Consider the following 20,306-nt stretch of genomic DNA (forward strand, 5'->3'; position numbering starts at 1 on the left):
AAAGGGACATAAAAGTACTGACAAAAATTTGTAAACAAACCGTATGCAGTGGGATACAAAATCAAAAGAAATGTCACATGTCAAAATAAAAAATAAAAACAAATATGACTGATTTTGTTTTACAAGTTTGTTTTGGACACGTGATTTTAATTGTTCTCTTTATAAATGACACATGGTTCGCGTGATGTTTATATTTTACTACTACTTTTATGTCCCTTTAACAGTAAATATCAACTGTTTTTTACTATCCCAACGCCCTTCAGAAGTCTTTAATTGTTGTACACCCGCACATATACCAAGCTTTACAAAATTATCCTGAAACTTGAGATAAATACTCTCTTCTTCCTCCCTATACTCAATATTATTTCAACATTTCCTTGGGTGAATGATAGCTGGCCCATTTTTCTGTTTTCTGACTGATTTCCTTCCATTCTGACATTAGATTATTTTTCTTTTACCTGAAATAAGCAAGAAAGATTTTACAGGGACAAAATGAAAAATTTTAAAAAATATTTTACTTTTCATAAATATAGCAAAATTCTATAGCTTTATAGTCAAATATTTTTCTAATAATATAAACATGTTTTCTTTTTTTTTTAATGAAGTGCATGTATAACTTGCAAAAAATAATGTGTGTCTAACAAAACCTATTTTAAAACACAAATTGATAAATGCAAACACAACTGGCCGAATATTCAGCACAATGTTGAATCTTCTATGACAGGACTTCTGCCACAATTTTTTGCATCCTCAGATTTGGATGCAGCCGGTCCAGGTAGACCAGACCGTAAACAAAAGCAAAAATATGATACAAAATGCCAGGGAAATTGACTACAGCCTGGATATCCAGGCTAGATACCTCGGACACCTAATCGATTTTTTTATCATTTCAAAACTTTTCCATCACAGACGGACTTAAATGTCAAAAATTGATACCCCTCCCCTCGTTCGACCCTCTCCTCCCCCTGTACACAAGCATACGTTTTTAATAAATTACCCCCTCCCCCTTTAGTGTGTACGTACTATGTGGCCGGCCCCTTAGCTCGAACTTTCTACAAGTTATTTACGCTAATGGAACAAAAAATAATTCAATAAAAAAATATGAAGTAATTTAAAAACTACAAAACTATATTAAGAAACTTGTATTGTACAATTTAAAAAATATAATGAAATAAATATGCTTTATTCAATAATTAAGTAGTCCAAAATCAACAGTCTAGACGGTATAGCCCTAACTCTCCATACGAAATTTATGGACATATTTGGACTTTGTACCCACTACTGCAGTGGACAATCTCTTTAAAATTCAGTAATGTGAATAGAGCAGGAAAAAACACAACTTTTCCATTTTTTTCTTTTTTTTGCATAAGCTCCAGAAAATGAAAGCTACTTTAATGGGATAAATTTTCGCGGGGATTAATTTTCGCGGATTTCGCGGATTTGGGTGTCATCCGCGAAAATAAGTCCCATTGGAAATTTGAAAAAGGCCCATCTGCGAAAATTAGTTTCCGCGAAAAATTTGAATTTTTTTTGCAATCCGCGAAATTTCTATTTTTATCGTTTTTTATCTAAAGTGATCGCTTATTGTTAAAAGCTTTTCAATGCAGGAGGGTAATCCAACTGGCTTGAAATTAAACATTTAAAAGGATATGTAAGTTTTTCCCAAATAGGCTGTGAAAATTTAGCTCCGCACCATGGAAGTTCAAATTCAACTTTTGATAGTTGTAATACATATCTCCTCGCCCTATTCCAAAACACCCTCTTATTACTTGAAAAAAAAATTCTTAATTTTCCTGGAAAAATTTTATTTCAATGTTTTGACCCTTTTCAAAAATTTTAATTTGTACACCAATGCACGAAATTAAATCCCCGCGAAAAATCAGGAAATCCCTCATCCGCGAAAATTAATCCCCGCGAAATCTTAAAATTTCGCGGATGAGCTCAACCGCGAAATTTAATCCCCGCGAAAATTTATCCCATTAAAGTAGCTGCTGAATGGACCTACCTGATGATGAAAGTTAGATACCAATAAAGTTTAGCGCAAATGCATAACACATTAAATTCATCATTGATTGTTGATGGGGGAGAGGGAAGGGGGGTAGGGAAAAATGAAAAAGAAAGCTCTGGTTGCAAAAATCAGTTTTTATTGACAATTGAATCATGCTTGATGGTGAGCATTGTTATCAATGTTTTTGCGTGAAAAACATAAAAATATAAGAAAAAAATCCAATGAAAATCTGCAAAAACGGTGATTTCCGGCATTTTCAGCTGGCCAGAAGCTTTTTTTAAACTTTCTTAAGATATATGTACAAATTAAACGAAGATGAAAATATGCCTTTGTCGTAAATAAGAAATGTAAAATTAGATTTTAATGCAACAAGAGAAGTCCGTTTTGGCAAAATCAAAATCATGAAATTTTTCTTTCTCATAGGGAGTGATCTGGTCAAGGTTCCATCTTGAGTGTTCTGGTTTCATTAGTTGCACGTATCACATTGGATCCATTCAAACTCAGACCCTTTAATCCATTTGAGACCACAACTTTTGCAAAATCATTCGGGCTGCTTTGGTTACTTTGTTGAATTTGGTAGGACTGTTTTCCGCTTGCGACTTCCCCTTCTAACTTGTACGTCTGCCGTACTAACCACCAACACTCCAGAAGTTTCGATGGATGCTGGACTCTCAGAAGACATGACCTGGGTTTGGGATACAGTAACACAGATGACGGTCTGTGACATTAGCGGTCGATGAATTAATTTGATTTGCGGCTGATGGACCATCAGAAGACACATTATGAGGTTGGGACACAGTAACACTTGCTGTAGAACGACGTCATTTGGCATTAGCTGATGATTCACACATTAAACTTTGAGGGCCTTTACAATCTCTTTAAGGTTTAACCATTAGCTAACGAACTCTTGCGTGTTTTCCAGGTTTTGACTGCATTCTTTCCAAATTTCGTTGCTTAGCAACTTTTTGTTTCTCTTGCTCTTCTTTCACCACACATCAGAGGATACTGGCTTACCGTTTTCGTTTTCGTTTTCGTGGGGGTGAGCGTTTTTTCATTCCTGTGGCTACCATTTCATCACGCACTTCAAGAACCTGTTCCATGAACACGGTGCCGAAAATTTCTTTCTCACGTTGCTCAACATCCTCCTGAAGTATGAGAAATCAGTTTTAATTGTTTTATTATCTTTTAATTCTACACATCATGTGTGTAAAACTAGATTTATAGTACCATTTATTGTTAAATAACATTTAGGTCTAGTGTGAAAAGTTAAGCTTGAAATAGCTCGCGAGAAATAGCTATTTGGGAGCTAAAGTTGTCTTTGTCTTACAACTACTGACGATAGCTATTTTCAAAAGCCTATTTTCTTTTGTCATCCATTGACTGATGGGTGAATGCGATACATGGTTACAAATGGAACACTTACCGAAGATGGAACTTTTCGTAGGAGAGGAGTTGCATCAAGTGGGTGGATCCCACACAAGCGAAATCCGCTGATTAGTGTATCAGGTTCAAGCTGATCGTGCACTTTCTTCACCAACGCAGGGAACTCTGCCTTAGGAATGTTTCCTGGAGGTGCCTAAAAGAAAAAGTTACTTTGGTTATTAAATGTCCGTTTTGCAGATATCTTCTTGGGTTTGCAATACTGAAAGATTATTAGGTAAACAAATTCACGACTGTTAAAACACACACTATTACAATAAGTACTGTACTTACGGTTTTTCTCCACTCGTTCACTGCATCACGCCACTTTGTCTCCAAGCCCTTGAAAACGGCAACGTCGAGAGGCTGAGTCAAATGCGTCGAGTTTGGAGGAAGAAGTATGAAGGAGATGTTCCTTCGTTCGCATTCCTATGAAGTAATGCGTTAGCTAACTAGAGTAACTTTGAAAGCGAAAGTTTTCATTATTTCAGTGCTAGGGGATACATTCCTTGTAAACCAAATGTTGTGTGCCAGATGTCCTTCTCTTCCAATAAAAACAATAGCTGAACAATAAATTAAAATTTAGCCCCTTATGAAAACACCTCAGTTAGGGAAGGCTGTTGTGTATGCGGGAAATAAGGTAGAGCAGATAAAATTAGATCATGACATACTAAAATAAAAAGACAGTTACCTCAATCACTTCCAAAGATAAATGAGATGGCAGATTGTCACCGATTATGCAGGAATTCTCATTGCCTTTGATGTTTGGTAGAAGGACCTGTATGAGATAGAGTCATACATTGGATTTACTTTATTTACAACGAACAATAAGTAATATTCAGTAGGATAACGTGAACAGGTTATGATACTACGGCTACATTTTTTAGGGTCTATTGGAATATGGATGTTTTCGGATACTGGTAATTTTGCTGGAGGATACATGAAACAGAACGGATACGTATAAAACATTAAGAGATATTACCTCGCGAGTTATCACATATAATAATGTTTGTACCTTATGAAACCATGTCTCAAAAGTCACCATATCAAACCAACCAGTATCAGTTGCGTCATATTGGGCTCCCTCAACACCGTTTTGTTCCCATTCGGGGCAAGAGGTTTCTGCTTTATAAACTATCATCGGTGGGAGATACTGACCAATGGCATTTCCACAGTACATGATCCTAAAAGATATCGAGTTTCAGGATTCTATAATTTCGGCTTTATCACAGAGCAGACCCAGATACAACGCAAACTCTGTAAAGGTTCTTTCTGAGGTTGGTGACTCTTTTTTAACTTTATCCCAATTTGGACTTTTGAGCACTGTGATTGGCAGAAAGAAGCTGCAAGTTTAACCCGGAAATTTAAGAGGAAAGAACTACTACTTTAAAGGAACTTATTTTGAGCACAAACTAACTTGGGCGCATTTTTTTGAGTTTCCTTAAAATTCACCAAAATAAGTCAAGATGAAATCTAATTATCTTTTTGTATTTTGACGAAATAGCCCCTAAAAATCATCAATATTGCTCAGAATGAGGCAACATAGAACAGTTTCAGCCTGTAACTTTACAAAATTAGTTCTCACCAATAGAAGTTCCGATAGTACACCCCCATGTCACAGAGCAAGTTAAGTGAGCTCCCCCCCCCCACTAAAAAGATTGGCAAAAAAACGTCTCTGGTGGAAAATTCAGCAAGAAAAAACAGCACTCTCAAACCATCCCCAGCACTGGCGTTTTTGAGCTGGAAGCAATATATTTTTTATCCCCATTGAAATTTCGATAAAAATTTTCATCCCAATTGTAAGAAATGTGACGATCTCACCTGGTTGTTCAGCCAAAATAATCAATTCCACATGGGTACTGAGACAAAGGGTAGTATTGTATAATCATTATAAATCTAATATTAAAGATTCACAGTTTACTTACGAGTAGCTCTGCTTAGAGTGCTCTACGCATTTTTCAATTCTCTTCGATGCGACTCGGCGAACCAAAACTACCTCTTTTCCCAGGTCAGTGAGGTTGGTTTCGCCGTAGTTGAAAATATGGCTGGGTGGAATATCTTTCAGGGAATCTGTGACTTCCTTGTAGTAATCCTGTGATAGATAAAGATTTAATTTCAGGTTAGCCTTAAATTAGTACACTCTTTTTAAAAGCAAAACGTTTAAAACCATTGTTAAGCCAAAATTTGAGGACAAATAGGATGCTATGAACCTAAAGTGTTATAACTTTGTGCCTTGAGTGACTATAGGGCAAGTCTCGAAAACCTAACAGTTTACCCTAAGTTTTTGCGACCAATAGCAGCCAGATTCAGAGACCCACTTATTAGGGCTCTAAATTACCTCTATGCCTTAAATTTATGAATCAGTTTGTGACCTAATTAAAATATCACCCCAAAAGTCTGTAATAAAAGAAATTGTTATCCCGTGACGTCATAATTTGATCGAATTTGGCGACGTCATGAATCATATAATCGCTATAATATTAAAAATACATGTCCAATCTTTTCCAAATTTGAACCAAAGATAGATCTAACTAAAATGTAACACTTTTTGAAAAAAAAAATTTAAAAATTTGATGACGTTAGCAAAAAATTGGATTTCTTGATTTTTTACATTATATGCTAAGCCCATCTAAATTTTCGAAAGAAATTTTACTCGGAAAGTTAGGCATCATTAAGATGCATCTTTGGTCCAAATTTGACAAAGATTCGGCATGTACTTATAACATTCATAGTGGGCAAAGGGGGTATCAATTCCCCTTAAAAATGGCACCCCCCTCTTTTTTCGACCTTTTACGTACAAACTTTTTTACAATCTCTAACTATATTCCAAGGTTATCAAAATGAAGAATACAATAATATGAATCTAATGGCAGAAATTACTTTTTAACAGATACAGTAAGATATTCAAGATACCAATCTAGGTAGCTAGTCAAAAAATGAATGGAAAACACTCTTTGCAAATTGCCAAATCTTCTAAAAGCCCCCCTTAAAAGATTAACCCCTATCTTTTTGTCCAAGCCACCCCTTTTATTTGAAATTTTCACAAGCAACCTCTTCTTTTAAATTCAGTAAAATTCTCAACCCCCCTGGTGTGCCCACCATGATTATAGAGTTAGCTATTTTACGATTTATGATGTCATTATTTGATGACGTCATAATTCACACTTTCCCTAATAATTAATTTTTAGGTTATTATTTAATTACGTCACAACTGGATTGTGAAACCTTAAGGTATAGGTCAACTAAAAATCCATAAGTGAATCCCTGAGAATGGGTGCTATTGATTGTAAATTTGGGATTTCTGATTTTTTTAAATCTAGACACGCCCTGACTCACCCTTTTCAAGGTAGAAATTTTCCTGTCATCCATAGATATGTTGTTGTTGTCCATAACATTTATATAACGTAGCTTTGAGATACGTTTGTTCTTTGTTATAATAGTATTATTTACAACTAACCTTAAGGTCCTTGTTGGTTACTGCAAATCGTGCACTTTTCACCTTCGTTTGTTTTATCTTATTCCGCCTGATGAAACCCCTGGCCCATCCATCCCCCGGTAAATTGTCCTTCAGAAATAACAAATTTTGCCCGGATTTATCAAGGTAGCGTTTTACCATTAACTGCAGCTGAGTTTTTCCGTAGGGCATGTGCCATCTTGCCATTGCATTTAGACCAGTAGTGAATCTAAAAAAATGATTAACCCATTGACATTTTTTTGGGAAGAAAACACTGAAAATCTTTATTCTAAATGGTAGCTACAAAAGTTCTGCAAAGCATTTACTTCAAAACGCCTTGAGAGGAAATCTTGCAGCAGCCCAGGGATTAAAAAAGTATATACTAATAACTAATGGCAAACTTTCAACCGTTGCCCATCAACCTGGGTGTTTTATGACGAAATAAATCACCAGTGAAAAAACCTTCCTCTTTCATTAACATAATCCAAAATATTTTTTCATGCTTACTCTCCAGTGCTTAATAAACGTACTATTAATTTCGACAAAGATTTTCCTCAATTTCAAGTGCCTACTTGTGTTTCTGAGGCTAAATACCCTTCTTTGACTATGGAAAATAGAAAGCAGAATACCCATTATTTACCCTCTTACCTAAACCTGAAAAGACCCTTTAATCAGATTTTTATGCCTTCATTTTCAACACTATATGTTTATTCGTTACTGTACGTTTATTAGAAACTTGAGAGTACCTTGCCTCCTCTCTCTTTGTTAGAATTGTCCGTCGGCCAGGTTGCGAGGATTGAGTTAAACCCGTCACTCGTCTGTGAAGAGTAGATTTTGGCAGGTTGTAGACCCGGGCTGCTTCCTTGATACCAAGCTCTTTGTTGATGCAGGCTTGTATCGCGTGCTGCATTACATTTTCCGGAAATGTCTTGTATGCCTTTTTTGGAATTTCATCTACTGAATCTGGATTCCTCTAAAATTTAGATAAGGTTAATGCGATTAAAAAGATAATTTCTTTCATGGTCCTACCTGTTGAAACATTTTTAATTAAAGCTCTTGACAATCATAGATGATCCCTTAATCAGAAAGTTGCCCAAATGTGAAAGTGAAATAAGTTAAGAAGCATATTATTTCATTACCTTGATTTGTATACTCTTATTGAGAAGATAGGCAGGTGTTACACACAACAGTGTAGATGCAGTACATACACAACTGTGAAAGTACCGTTGACACACAACTTTTACAGCCGCCTGCCCGGCAAGGCACTGAAAGGCCACAGGTGACCATGTGAAATGCGGCAATCTTATTGGTGGAAATTAAATACCTTATTGGTCCTTATTTACGTTATTTTTGGGCTTGTGGCGTATTAAAGGCTGGTGTTAAAAGGGTCGGCGTAATAAGGGCCAAAATTTTGCAATCTTTACCTAAAAGCGGCGTTAATTTTTTACCATTTTTCCTCAATTTAGAGGATTTTAGGCAGGAAAAAAGGATATGAAAACTATCCATTTTTTTAATCTATATCCAAAACTTCACGAAAAGGGCCGATAAGGTAAATAGTCCACGAAGGAGCCCCACGAAGCAATCGGTAGAAAGAGACCACTTTCATTTTTGTTGGAGATTTTGATATAAACTTCTAACAGGGATTATTTGTCAATGTGTTGTGTCAACTTTTAATGTTTCAGAATGAGAATTATTCTTGTTCTAGTTCGCATGGTATCTTTCTTCCAATCAGATCGCACCATTTCACTTTCGCTTTCTCTAGTCCAATAAGACACGGGATTCGAGTTACGTGACATCTCTATTGAAAAACCTGCACAAATTACATAATTTTTCTGAAGGACAAAACGTATAGGAAAGTGGCAGCGTATTTATTTAAAAGATGTTAGCAAAAAAAAGGCATTTTTTTGGGTGGGTGATAGTTAGGATTTTACTCAGGAACTTTAATTCTGTTACCCCCGTCCAACCTCGCAGTTGACATAAAAAGCAAAGGAAATATGTTGGCCACTTTTCTTGAAAATTTCAGATCAAAACATTAAAGGAACAAATTGCTTTAACTCGATGAAAATTGGAAAAGGCTGGTTTTTGACTGTTTCTGATCGTGTTAGTGCTATTTTTTTAACAACCATACTTTTTACTGACAGACCGTACTAATGGAACCTCTATTGCTTCAAAAAGTGTTCCATTAGATTAGATTAATCGTTTGATGTAGTTTAATTAGTTCGACACAAATTTGATTGATCGGGCCTGGTGGAAATCCTGTGTCGTCTGCCCCCTGTTACTGTCAACGGCTCTAACTTGGGACTATCTGACAAAACATGGGATGGCAATTAGGTCACCATTACACCGAATCTGCAAAGTCATTTAATTAACGCAAATTATAGATGGCTCGCAAATAATGTTAATACGCTACTCTCACCTACCAGGTAGGCTTTCACACCTCAAAAGGAAAAACTCTTTGCGACGAGAGACACGTAAATGTGATCACGCACATTTGCACAAGCGTCCGAACACAGATATTAAAAAAGTCTGTTCTTCCGCGAAAAATTGTGAGATCTGTTATCGACACTCGGTAACTTTGACATGTCAATCAATAGTGCACACTGGAAAATGTGTCTCCAGAGAAAAACAACAACAAATAATGGCGTCAAGATGTGAGCAGCAAGTGTGTATTAAGTTGTTATTACTTCTTCAAAATATGTACGTACTTTTAAAATGCTTTAAAATACATTTGATTGTGATTATGGGATGGTGAAAGTTTGATTGTTAAACTTGGTTGAAGTATCAAAACAAATTTTTTTGTCAAAGATATTTAAACAGTAAGTGAAAATACAGGCCAGATATCAACAATCCCATGTTTTTGACCAACCGTCCCATATTAGAGCCATTGACAGTACAGAACAGACAAAATCTGCAATGGCCCAATGAAGCAAATCTATCGTTTTCATTAAAGTTTCCAAACTGTAAGGTGCTAAAGCAATGGGCTCAACTTCAGTACTCACATGTGAAAAGGAAGGCCCAATTGTAAACAATTTTGTCAACGACGGAATTTTGAAATTCATGGCGGAACCAGTGGTGCTTGTCGGCGGAATGGCAACAGAACCAGTAGCACTTGTTGGTGAAATGGCCACAGAACGAAGAAGGCTCTTCAGTGAAATGGCGACAGAACCAGTAGTGCTCATCAGCGGAATGGCGACAGAACCAGTAGCACTCGAAGGTGGAATGGCAACAGAACCGGTAGTGCTCGTTGGCGGTATAGCGACAGAACCGGTAGTGCTCGTCGGTGGTATAGCGACAGAACCAGTAGCGCTCGTCGGCGGAATGGCCACAGAACCAAGAAGGCTCCTCAGCGAAATGAAGACAGAACCATTAGTGCTCGTCGGGGGAATGTCGAAAGAACCAGTAGTGCTCGTTGGCGGTATGGCGACAGAACCATTAGTGCTCGTCGGCAGTATGACAACAGAACCAGTAGCGCTTGTTGGTGGAATGGCCACAGAACGAAGAAGGCTCTTCAGTGAAATGGCGACAGAACCTGTAGCGCTCGTTGGCGGAATGGTAACAGAACCAGTAGTGCTTGTTGGCGGAATGGCGACAGAACCATTAGTGCTCGTCGGCGGAATGGCGACAGAACCATTAGTGCTCGTCGGCGGTATGACAACAGAACCAGTAGCGCTTGTTGGTGGAATGGTGACAGAAACAGTAGCGCTCGTTGGCGGAATGGCGACAGAACCATTAGTGCTTGTCGGCGGTATGACAACAGAACCAGTAGTGCTTGTTGGCGGTATGGCGACAGAACCAGTAGCCCTCGTCGACGGAATGCTGACAGAAAAAGTAGCGCTTGTTGGCGGAATGGCGACGGAACCAGTAGTGCTCGTCGGCGGTATGACGACGGAGAAAGGAGCGCTCGTCGGCAGAATTGTGACAGAACCAGTAGTGCTTGTTGGCGGAATGGCGACAGAACCAGTAGCGCTTGTTGGTGGAATGGTGACAGAAACAGTAGCGTTAGTTGGTGGAATGGCGACAGAACCAGTGGTGCTTGTCGGCGGTATGGTGACAGAACCAGTGGTGCTCGTCGGTGTAATGGCGACTGAACCAGTAGCGCTTGCCGACGGTATGGCCTTTTTGTAAAATGTAAAGAGAGAACCGTTTCTTAAAAGAGATAAAGTAAAAGCTGGTATGGCGACAGAACCAGTAGTGCTTGTCAGTGGAATGGCAACAGAACTAGTAGTGCTAGTCGGCGGCATGGCGACAGAACCAGTAGTGCTAGTCGGCTGTATGGCGACAGAACCTGTAGCGCTCGTTTGCGGAATGGTGACAGAAACAGTAGCACTCGTTGGCGGAATGGTGACAGAACCAGTAGTGCTTGTCAGCGGTATGTCGAAAGAACCAGTAGCGCTTGTCGGTGGAATGGCCATTTTTTAAAATGTAAAGATGGAACCGTTTCTTAAAAGAGATAAAGTAAAATATATATTTTTAAAAACAGAAAAGAAATTGCCAAACATAAAACAAACGTAAAAAACAAAATAGATATCACTAACGACATGGCATTGCAAAGTTTATTTTTAAAAGTAAAACAAGCAACATGCTGAATGGACCTACCTGATGATGAAAGTTAGTTAGCAATGCGAAAAGAAAAATAAAAAAAATCAGTCAGAAAATATATAGCATTTAGCGAAAATACACAACACAATAAATTCATCATTGATTGTTGATGGGGGGAGAGAGAAGGGTTGTAGGGAAAAAATTAATAGGAAGTTCTGGTCGCAAAAATCAGTTTTATTGACAATTGAATCATGCTTGATGGTGAGCATTGTTATCAATAATGTTTTTGTGTGAAAAACATTGAAATACAAGGAAAAAATCCAATGAAAGTCTGCAAAAACGGTGATTTCCAGCAACCGGAAAAATTTTTTCTCAAAAATTGAACTCGGCCATTTTTTGAGTATTGCTAATACGCATCTTTCTGCAAAAAATCTGAAAAAACTAAAAATGAAAATTCGAGAAAAAGTCAAAAAACCGGTTTTCCGGCATATTTCCGGCATTTTCGGCAGGAAATGAATTTTTTCGAAAATCGGGTCACAATTTAGGTATTGACATTTTGCATCAGTGTGCAAAATTTCATGAAAAAATATAAAGTACAGCTCAAGAAATTAAAGAAATACCGTTTTTCCGGCGAAAATCGGCTGTTCCGGCGACTTTTAAAATAGTTCCGGCTTCAAAAATCAATTTTATTGAAAATTGAAACATGCTTAATGGTGGGCATTGCTATTGATAATGTTTTTGAATGAAAAAACAACCAATTATATGGAAAAGTCTAATGAAAAGGACCATCTCAAGTCAAAACCCCCAAAAATTGCCTAACTTTTTCAAAAGAACTTTTTTGACTTTGACAAAGGATAAATAAATGAGGTTAACTTATTTTTATTTGCTACTTTACATGCTAACTCAAAATTTATTCAGGTTCACAATGATATATACATTATAGAGGTTAAGTGTTGAATTTAAAGAGATATTCTTGGTCAAAGTAGGGTTAAGAATATATGAGGTTAACTTGCACTGAGGTTAACCTAATGGTCCTTAAAGATAGACCAAAATTGGTATGAAATGTGAGGTTAAAGTAAAAATAAATGATTGGGTTTTACTATTTAATGATTGGGCAATAAGGTAGGCTAGAAAAAATGAGGTTAACATTTCAAGTAGGGTGTAAAATTTGAGGTTATTTCACAAAAACACCCTAATTGTGAGGTTAACAATGATATTTCAGTCTAATTTTGGATATCAGACAAACAGTAGCCTATTATCAAAAACAACTAAACATGAAAAATTATATTTTGGTATAAAAAGTGAGGTTAACTCGTATATTAACTTGAGAGACACAAGTACCTGAGAAAGGGGTTGATTTTAAGCTTTCAGATAACCTCATAAAAAGGGAAAATTGTGTGATAAAAATAGTGGGATCCATTATTCAATGGTTGAGGAACAAGGTAAAGTAGAAAAAATGAGGTTAATATCTTAGTTTGGGTACCAAAAGTGAGGTTATTTGTGAATTGGGCTTATAGGGTTTTTTAATTCTTTGTTGTATACTTTAATGACTTATAAATCTGTTTTTGATATCAATATTGAGCTTAAAAGTAAAGCTTAAGTCTTAACCTTTAGATGCCGAGAGACGTACCACGTATGTCTTATATACAGGCCGAGAGACGTACCACGTACGTTTTGATACTGGGGTCCTTTCAAAGTTTAATAAATTAAAGACCAGTTTGAATTTTTCTATTCTGTAAAATTTAGCAGACAGGATAGGGGTGAAGGTTCATTCATTCAAAATTTTACGGGTCCTGCTTTTATACATCTCGAGATATCGGAACTCAATGTCGGTGTATTTTTCAAATGTCAACAAAACATCGTTTTAGTGGTGGACAGAGGGTGTTTGATGGATTTTTGGACTGAAAAGTCGTGTTTATGTCTGGTTTTTTCTTAGCTTCAGCATATAAATATCATTATATGAGATAGAGAACCTTTATTGGCCGTTTCTATGTGCTTTGAAGGGGTTTTAGGGGGTATTTCCTGACATACATGCCTATCTCTAGCTCCAACAACTCAGGGCTGTTTTGCCTCAGTTTTTCCACTATTCTGGTGTTTTATTGCTTGAATTTACATGATAGAGAGTCAGTTATGATTATTGTAGTAATTTTACAGGCTTAGGGTAAGTGCAGGGCCAATTTTAGAGCAACGGGACCACTTAATTTACCTGTTGTGGCCAGTGTGTCGATTTTGGTGGAAAAGTGTGCTTCACCGAAACTTAGATTCTGAGATGAAATGAGCTTTTTCAGCCCTGAAATTTCACACAATGGTGGCTTATAATATAAACTAAAACAAAATAATTTTTCTGGGACCAATCTTTACCTTGTACCCACTTTTTTCATTCAATTTGTCAAAAAAAAGAAAAAAAGTAAAAAAATTGTAAACATGGAATTTTTACTGTTATGATTTGAGGCTGTGTAGTCAGGTTTAAAAGGGTGATGAGGCGTTTTTTTGGTATTATCTGAAAAAATAGATCCTTAGCTTTTCAAAATGGGTTTACTTTTTACTTAAGCTTTAGCGGTTCAGATTTTATGACATTTTCCGCGAAACCTCCATTTTCATGAAAAAAACAGCGGCAGCAGCGCGCGCTGTTTTTAAAAACAGCGGTGGCTGTTTTTAAAAACAGCGGTGTCTAAAGGTTAATTAAGTCTGAATTAAAAATCTTTGAGGTTAACTTTTTATCGTAGTATACCTTAAACGTTTTTCGTTCAGTTGTTTAAGTTTGAAGGTATAAGCTAAAACATCCTACTTTTTCAGGTTGTTTAACCTCATTTTAAGAACCTTTTTGGTCTATTTCATATTTTTTTAGCTTATTTACTTTATGAAAACTTTTAAAAAGTAATTTTGTTCCTGTAGCTTTAATAGAATAGAACTATATTTAGGTCAATTAGAGAAGCAAATTTCTCACATTCCTTAACATTCTTTTAACCTCAATTTTTAACCCTACGTTAGAGCAAAGATTGTCAATTTCATAAAAACCCTATTGATCTAAGCTTCTAGTATCATTTTACTTTTGTCCCATAACTTAATACAAATGCTAGCAGAAGATATGGTTAAGAATGTGAGGTTACTTGTTACCATTTTTTTAACCTCATGAATTGCACCTTCCTTGTGGGAAATCTCTAACCTTTTTTAAACAAGCTTGATATTTGAAGCCTATTGATGACTCCCTAATATTTTTTTCCCCAATAATTCAATAAGCGTCTCTATATTTTGAGGTTAACAACAGTCTATAAATTGTCATATTAACCTCAAATAACAAACCTTTTTCAAGTTTTTTTTTCATTTTTGGGTATAAACCATCAATTATAACCAACCTCAAAATTTCAACCTTTTTAGATAAAAAATGAAGATTATATGGCCAATTATGTAAATTTTCCACTTTTTCCTCAAAAAAATTAACTTTTTCTTAGGCGACATTGATTTGAGATTGTCCAAAATCTAGAAAAACGGTGATTTCCAGCATATTTCAGGCATTTTCCACCGGAAAAATTTTTTTCTCAAAAATCGAACTCGGCCATTTTTTGAGTATTGCTAATACGCATCTTTCTGCAAAAAATCTGAAAAAACTAAAAATGAAAATTCGAGAAAAAGTCAAAAAACCGGTTTTCCGGCATATTTCCGGCATTTTCGGCAGGAAATGAATTTTTTCGAAAATCGGGTCACAATTTAGGTATTGACATTTTGCATCAGTGTGCAAAATTTCATGAAAAAATATAAAGTACAGCTCAAGAAATTAAAGAAATACCGTTTTTCCGGCGAAAATCGGCTGTTCCGGCAATTTTTAGAAAGTTCGGCTTTTGCCTAGTTGCCACTAGACTGAATAAAGGTGGAGCTGTTGGAGCCGGTGGAGGAAAATGTAGTTGAAGGCTGAAACTTTGTATGTTTATCAGAAAAATCACATTCGCTAAATTCAGTTCTTTAATTTTCATGTAGTTTTTTTCATTTTTTTACTTCTTTTGCATGGGAATGTCCCAAAAAAAGTTTTTATTTCTGCCGAAATGGATTTTCTTTTCATTTGGGGTTTCTCCTTTAAGAAAAACTTATTCTTTACTTATAACTTTTTGTTCCTACATTTCCAGGGGCCCCTTTTGATTTTTTCCAAGCTATTTTCCTAACCTTTTTTTGACATTTTTTAGTCAAATTTTTGACACTAAAATTTTAATATCTTTACAACCACACTCCTCTCTACTATTGCACGCCGAATTACTTTTTATTACCAACCTTTTTTTCGACACCCACTTTTTTCCGACACCAACTTTTTTTCCAATACTAACTTTTTGGATGATCGGCAATGATGTAGTAAAGCCTGAAGGGCTAGATAGCGTGCTTTTGCTGAAAAGTGTGCATGTGCATGTGCATGTGCATGTATTTACCGCTATATAAACGTAAAGGCCTTTTTACACTTTGAGTAATCAACGTTAGCAGGTAATCGAGACAAGAGTTAGTATCGGCCCAAAAGTTTAATTTCTCACGCATTTTTGATATTTGAAAGAAATTTCCTCCTTTTTATGATTTTTTGAAAAAAAGTTTCCCAGATTTTCTGATTTTCAGAAAAAAATTTCCCTGATTTTCTGATTTTCCGATTGTTGGAACAAATTTCTCCGTGTTTTGGATTTTCGGAAAATTTTTCACAGATTTCCGAATTTTTGGAAAATTTTTTCCGTTTTCCGATGTCAGAAAATTGGAAAAATCGGGCTTAGATTTCGGATTTTGCTTCTCAAGTTGGCAGGTCTGAAATGGTATCAAAAAAAAGTGTGATAACGAAAAAAAAACAAGTGATACTTTTATGGACCTACCTGGTTATGCATTTAACACATATATAATTAATATCTGCGTGAGCGTGACCATTTTAAAAACAATCATTCAGAACACAAATAGTGACGATCTATTAAAATTAGTCGTTTGTTTCTTATAAAAAAAGGTTTAGAAACCAAAATTTCATACTCTTGAAATACTTTTTCATATTCAAGACTTTGTGAGCAAAAAAACATCTATCTCATCAAAAAATTGAGTAATTTGGCTAAGAACATTGATGTATGCTTATTAATAGTGATTCTTATGGATAAACATGCGTTTTTTGAGCCAACAAAATTTTTTTGAAAAAATCTACTTGAGCCATCTTTTACCTAAAATGGTACCCTACTTTCATGCAAAAAATCAAAAAAAGTTAATGATCCAATTTTTCACAAAATCCAAAAAACCCGTTTTTTAGTCGTTTTTTGGCCCAAATTTGCCCAGAATAATTTTTTTTTGAAAGTCGGGCTCCGTCACATTCGAGGGTTTATAGTTATGCATCTTTATGCAAAAAATCATAAAGAATCAAAGAGCCAATGTCGAGAAAAGCTAATACCTAAGTAATTGATAATGTGCTTATAAATAAATATCGAATTTGGCCAGTTTTTCTCTAAAAACACGCCAAGCAACCAAAATTTTATGTCTAAACACACACATTCTTCTAAAGTAAGCCCTCATGAGCAAAAAAAACATCTATCTCATAAAAAAATTGAGTAATTTAACTAAGAACATTGATGCATGCTTATTAATAGCGATTCTTATAGATAAACATGCGATTTTTGAGCCAACAAAATTTTTTTGAAAAAATCTGCTTGAGCCATCTTTTACCTATGATGGTACCCTAGTTTCATGCAAAAAATCAGAAAAAGTTAATGATCCAATTTTTCACAAAGTCCAAAAAACCTGTTTTTTAGCCGTTTTTTGGCCCAAATTTGCCCCCAAATTTTTTTTTCGAAAATCGGGCTCCGTTACATTCGAGGGTTTATAGTTACACATCTTTGTGCAAAAAATCAGAAAAAACTAATGAGCCAATCACGAGGAAAGCTAACGAACGAACGAACGAACGAACGAACGAACGAACGAACGAACGAACGAACGAACGAACGAACGAACGAACGAACGAACGAACGAACGAACGAACGAACGAACGAACGAAACGAACGAACGAACGAACGAACGAACGAACGAACGACGAACGAACGAACGAACGAACGAACGAACGAACGAACGAACGAACGAACGAACGAACGGACGAACGGACAAAGGTTAATTTATAGGACCTCCACCCCACCGGGGTAGGTCCAAAAAAGTTGGTGTAGGGAGGGTGTAGGGAGGCCGAAAGGTCACCCGCGAAGCGGTAACAATTCCCGATTTTTGTAAAAAAGAGGTTTGGAGATAAATATCTCACCTTTGAAAAAAGATATTTAGAAACTTTTTTTTTTAGTATAGAAAATTTCTTAATCTTTCTTTTAAAAAAAAAAAAACAGCCGTTTTCGTCGCTTCCTTGAGTCACAATCGTCTGATAATCACAACCCACCTACCATTTCTGACGGAATGGAAACCGGCACTGATGTTTCAAAACATAGGCCTTTTTCAAAAGGTTATAACAATTGAGCGAAAATCGTTAGCCGTATAACTTTTTCACCATTGTCTTCCCTCGTGATTCAAATTTATTTTGAATCTACGCGTGAAAAAAAGAAGGATCTCCAAGAGCCAAGAAATTGAAAACTAAGTCTTGGTTTGAAATTTTTGGTAGGAATTTCACAACGTTTTTACTAGTGCGTGGTATCAAATCAAAGCTGAATGCTTCTGCTATTCAGCCATATAATTTGTTTTTCCAAAACTTGTTCTGCTCAAACGTATGAGTCAGTTTTCTATGGTATGGTAAGACAAATTTTCTCATTAACTTTTTTCAAATTTTTTGATTTGTATGTGACGGGATTTTTGGGATGTTAGCTTCAACAAAGTAACATAAAATGATTTGTCTCAGTTTTTTTTTTTTGGATAAATCTGCTCTAAATTCCTAATCTCTTGCTACTGCCTTGACACTTTTGTGTCCTCCCAAGACAAACGTTTCTTCTACCAAAATAGGAAAGCCCTCAAATTTTCATAGTAAAATGAAAACTTTTATTTCAAAGATACTCCAAACTTAATCAGCCTGTAGAAATTTTGTATCAGGAGTTGCCAGTTTCAAATTTTATTGGAATATATATTCAAATTTTACCTCTCTGCGAGGAAATTTTTCTAAGAAAAGAAAATCTCAAAAGAAAATCTCAATGAATCTGCTTTGCAAATTTTTTTTCAAGAAAGTGGGAAAAACTTGTTGTTAACTAATGGCATAGTTTTGGAAATCTCGTAAAATCTCATAAAGTTTCAGACATGGGGTGGGACTATTTTCAGGTTTTCAATTTTGACTTAAATGAATTGTGGCTTGTGTGCAAAATTTGCACATTTAGGCACCATGTGCGGTAAAATGGCGAAATGCGAAAATCGAACCACAGGATCCCCTTTTTTTGACCAGAATGTGTAATTTACAGACTGGTCTGTAAAATATCGTCAGACATTCCGAAAATTTTGAAAATTCAGATTTTGACTTGTTTCATGAATCCCAGCTTGTGTGCAAAATTTCAGGTATATAAATTGGACCATGGAATCACCTTTGTTTGACCAGATAGTGTAATTTACTGACCAGTCTGTAAAATACTGCCAGATATTTCGAAAATGTAAGGTTACCACATGCGCGCGCACATTTAGTTTGGCAAATTAAAGATGGCGGCATAAGATTCTGTTGATTGCCGACTTGATTCATCGGGATTTACTAGATCTTAAAAATCCGACAAAATTTACTACCGACCGACCGACCGACTGGATTTGAAGATGTTTTAGGACCCGAATGGAACATATTTTTGATTGCCGCCTAAGCCGTTGAAAAGATATTAAATTTTGAATCTAAAAAAGTGATTTTTTCACTGTTTTTGGTGCCGTCGCAGCTCTTACCCATTTAGCCTAAGGCCATTTGTTACCGAAAGAGCTGTTTTTTAAGCCACAAAAAATGGCATATCTTCAGAACCGCTTTTTTCTGAGAGGTCTATGACCCCTCATTTTCTTGCATTTTTTACCCTTTTTCAGATGGACCTATTTTCAATGATTAGATGAGTTTGAAATTTTGCCCTGACCTCCCTAGTTGGTGTCGAAAAAAAAAAGTTGGTGTCGAAAAAAAAGTAGGTGTTGAAAAAAAAGTTGGTCATAAAACGTAATTCGGCGCGCTATACTCTACCTTGCCACCCCCTGAAATGGCCCGGATACATACATTCTGACTGAGATTCTAGCTCAACTGGAAGTTGAGAATTTTATAGCAACCCTGAGCTAAGAAATTGAATCCTTTTCAAATAAGCCTAGATCAAACAAAAACTTACCAAAGACAAACACTAGTCCAACTAGTATACACTAGGTTCCGCATACCAAAAGCTGATGTAGAACATGTAGAACACATGGCTTGTTGCTTGTTGACACTTTCACTGCAGTGTAGTTATCACTGAAATGTTATATCACCAAGTCTGTTAAGGCTCTATGCACACTAATAAAACGGCGTTGCTCACTAATAAGATTTTGACTTTGATTTTATAATACAACCATTGATCTATAAACTTTAAAAGAAAATGATTGAATTTCAAAGGTAGGAGGATCATGGAAAAATTACTTTTGACGAAATGTTTATTTTATTAACTTTAAAAATTACAGTCGGGGGGGGGGGGGGGCAGCTGGGCAAAAAGACCGACGGGTATGTGCGGGTCCTAAGGGTACCTTTTCCAATATGTTTAAAATGCGCTGTAAGGGTCGGAAAAACTAGAGATGCACTGTAAGGGTAGAAATCAGAAGCAGCCACCAACCTAAAATTTGCAAATATCTGTTCTGATTTGCGAGCTGGAAGGATTTCCACGAAATTAAGAACAGTTCCTCGTTTTCCAGGCGAGAAATTTTTACTTCAGAACAGTTATATTTTTCCAGCTAGGAGGTAAAAAAACATTCAGAACAGATACGAAATTACCA

The 20,306-nt window shown here is 36.1% G+C and overlaps 1 protein-coding gene across 1 annotated transcript; it reads right to left on the reverse strand.

Annotated features, from left to right (window-relative positions):
* Positions 1-981: 981 nt before the first annotated feature.
* LOC136810836 (uncharacterized) lies at positions 982-19,951 on the reverse strand. The gene is made up of 10 exons (XM_067067423.1): positions 19,673-19,951; positions 9,881-11,321; positions 7,628-7,854; positions 7,041-7,110; positions 5,353-5,519; positions 4,443-4,611; positions 4,119-4,205; positions 3,722-3,856; positions 3,432-3,584; positions 982-3,153 (listed from the first exon to the last, which is right to left on the reverse strand). The coding sequence occupies exons 2-10, from the start codon at positions 11,291-11,293 to the stop codon at positions 3,019-3,021; spliced, it is 2,556 nt and encodes an 851-aa protein (XP_066923524.1). The 5' UTR covers positions 11,294-11,321; positions 19,673-19,951; the 3' UTR covers positions 982-3,018.
* Between the last annotated feature and the right edge of the window lie 355 nt (positions 19,952-20,306).

The sequence above is a fragment of the Clytia hemisphaerica genome, unplaced genomic scaffold (genome assembly GCF_902728285.1).
Source record: "Clytia hemisphaerica strain Z4C2 unplaced genomic scaffold, Clytia hemisphaerica genome assembly, whole genome shotgun sequence".
NCBI lineage: Eukaryota > Metazoa > Cnidaria > Hydrozoa > Leptothecata > Clytiidae > Clytia > Clytia hemisphaerica.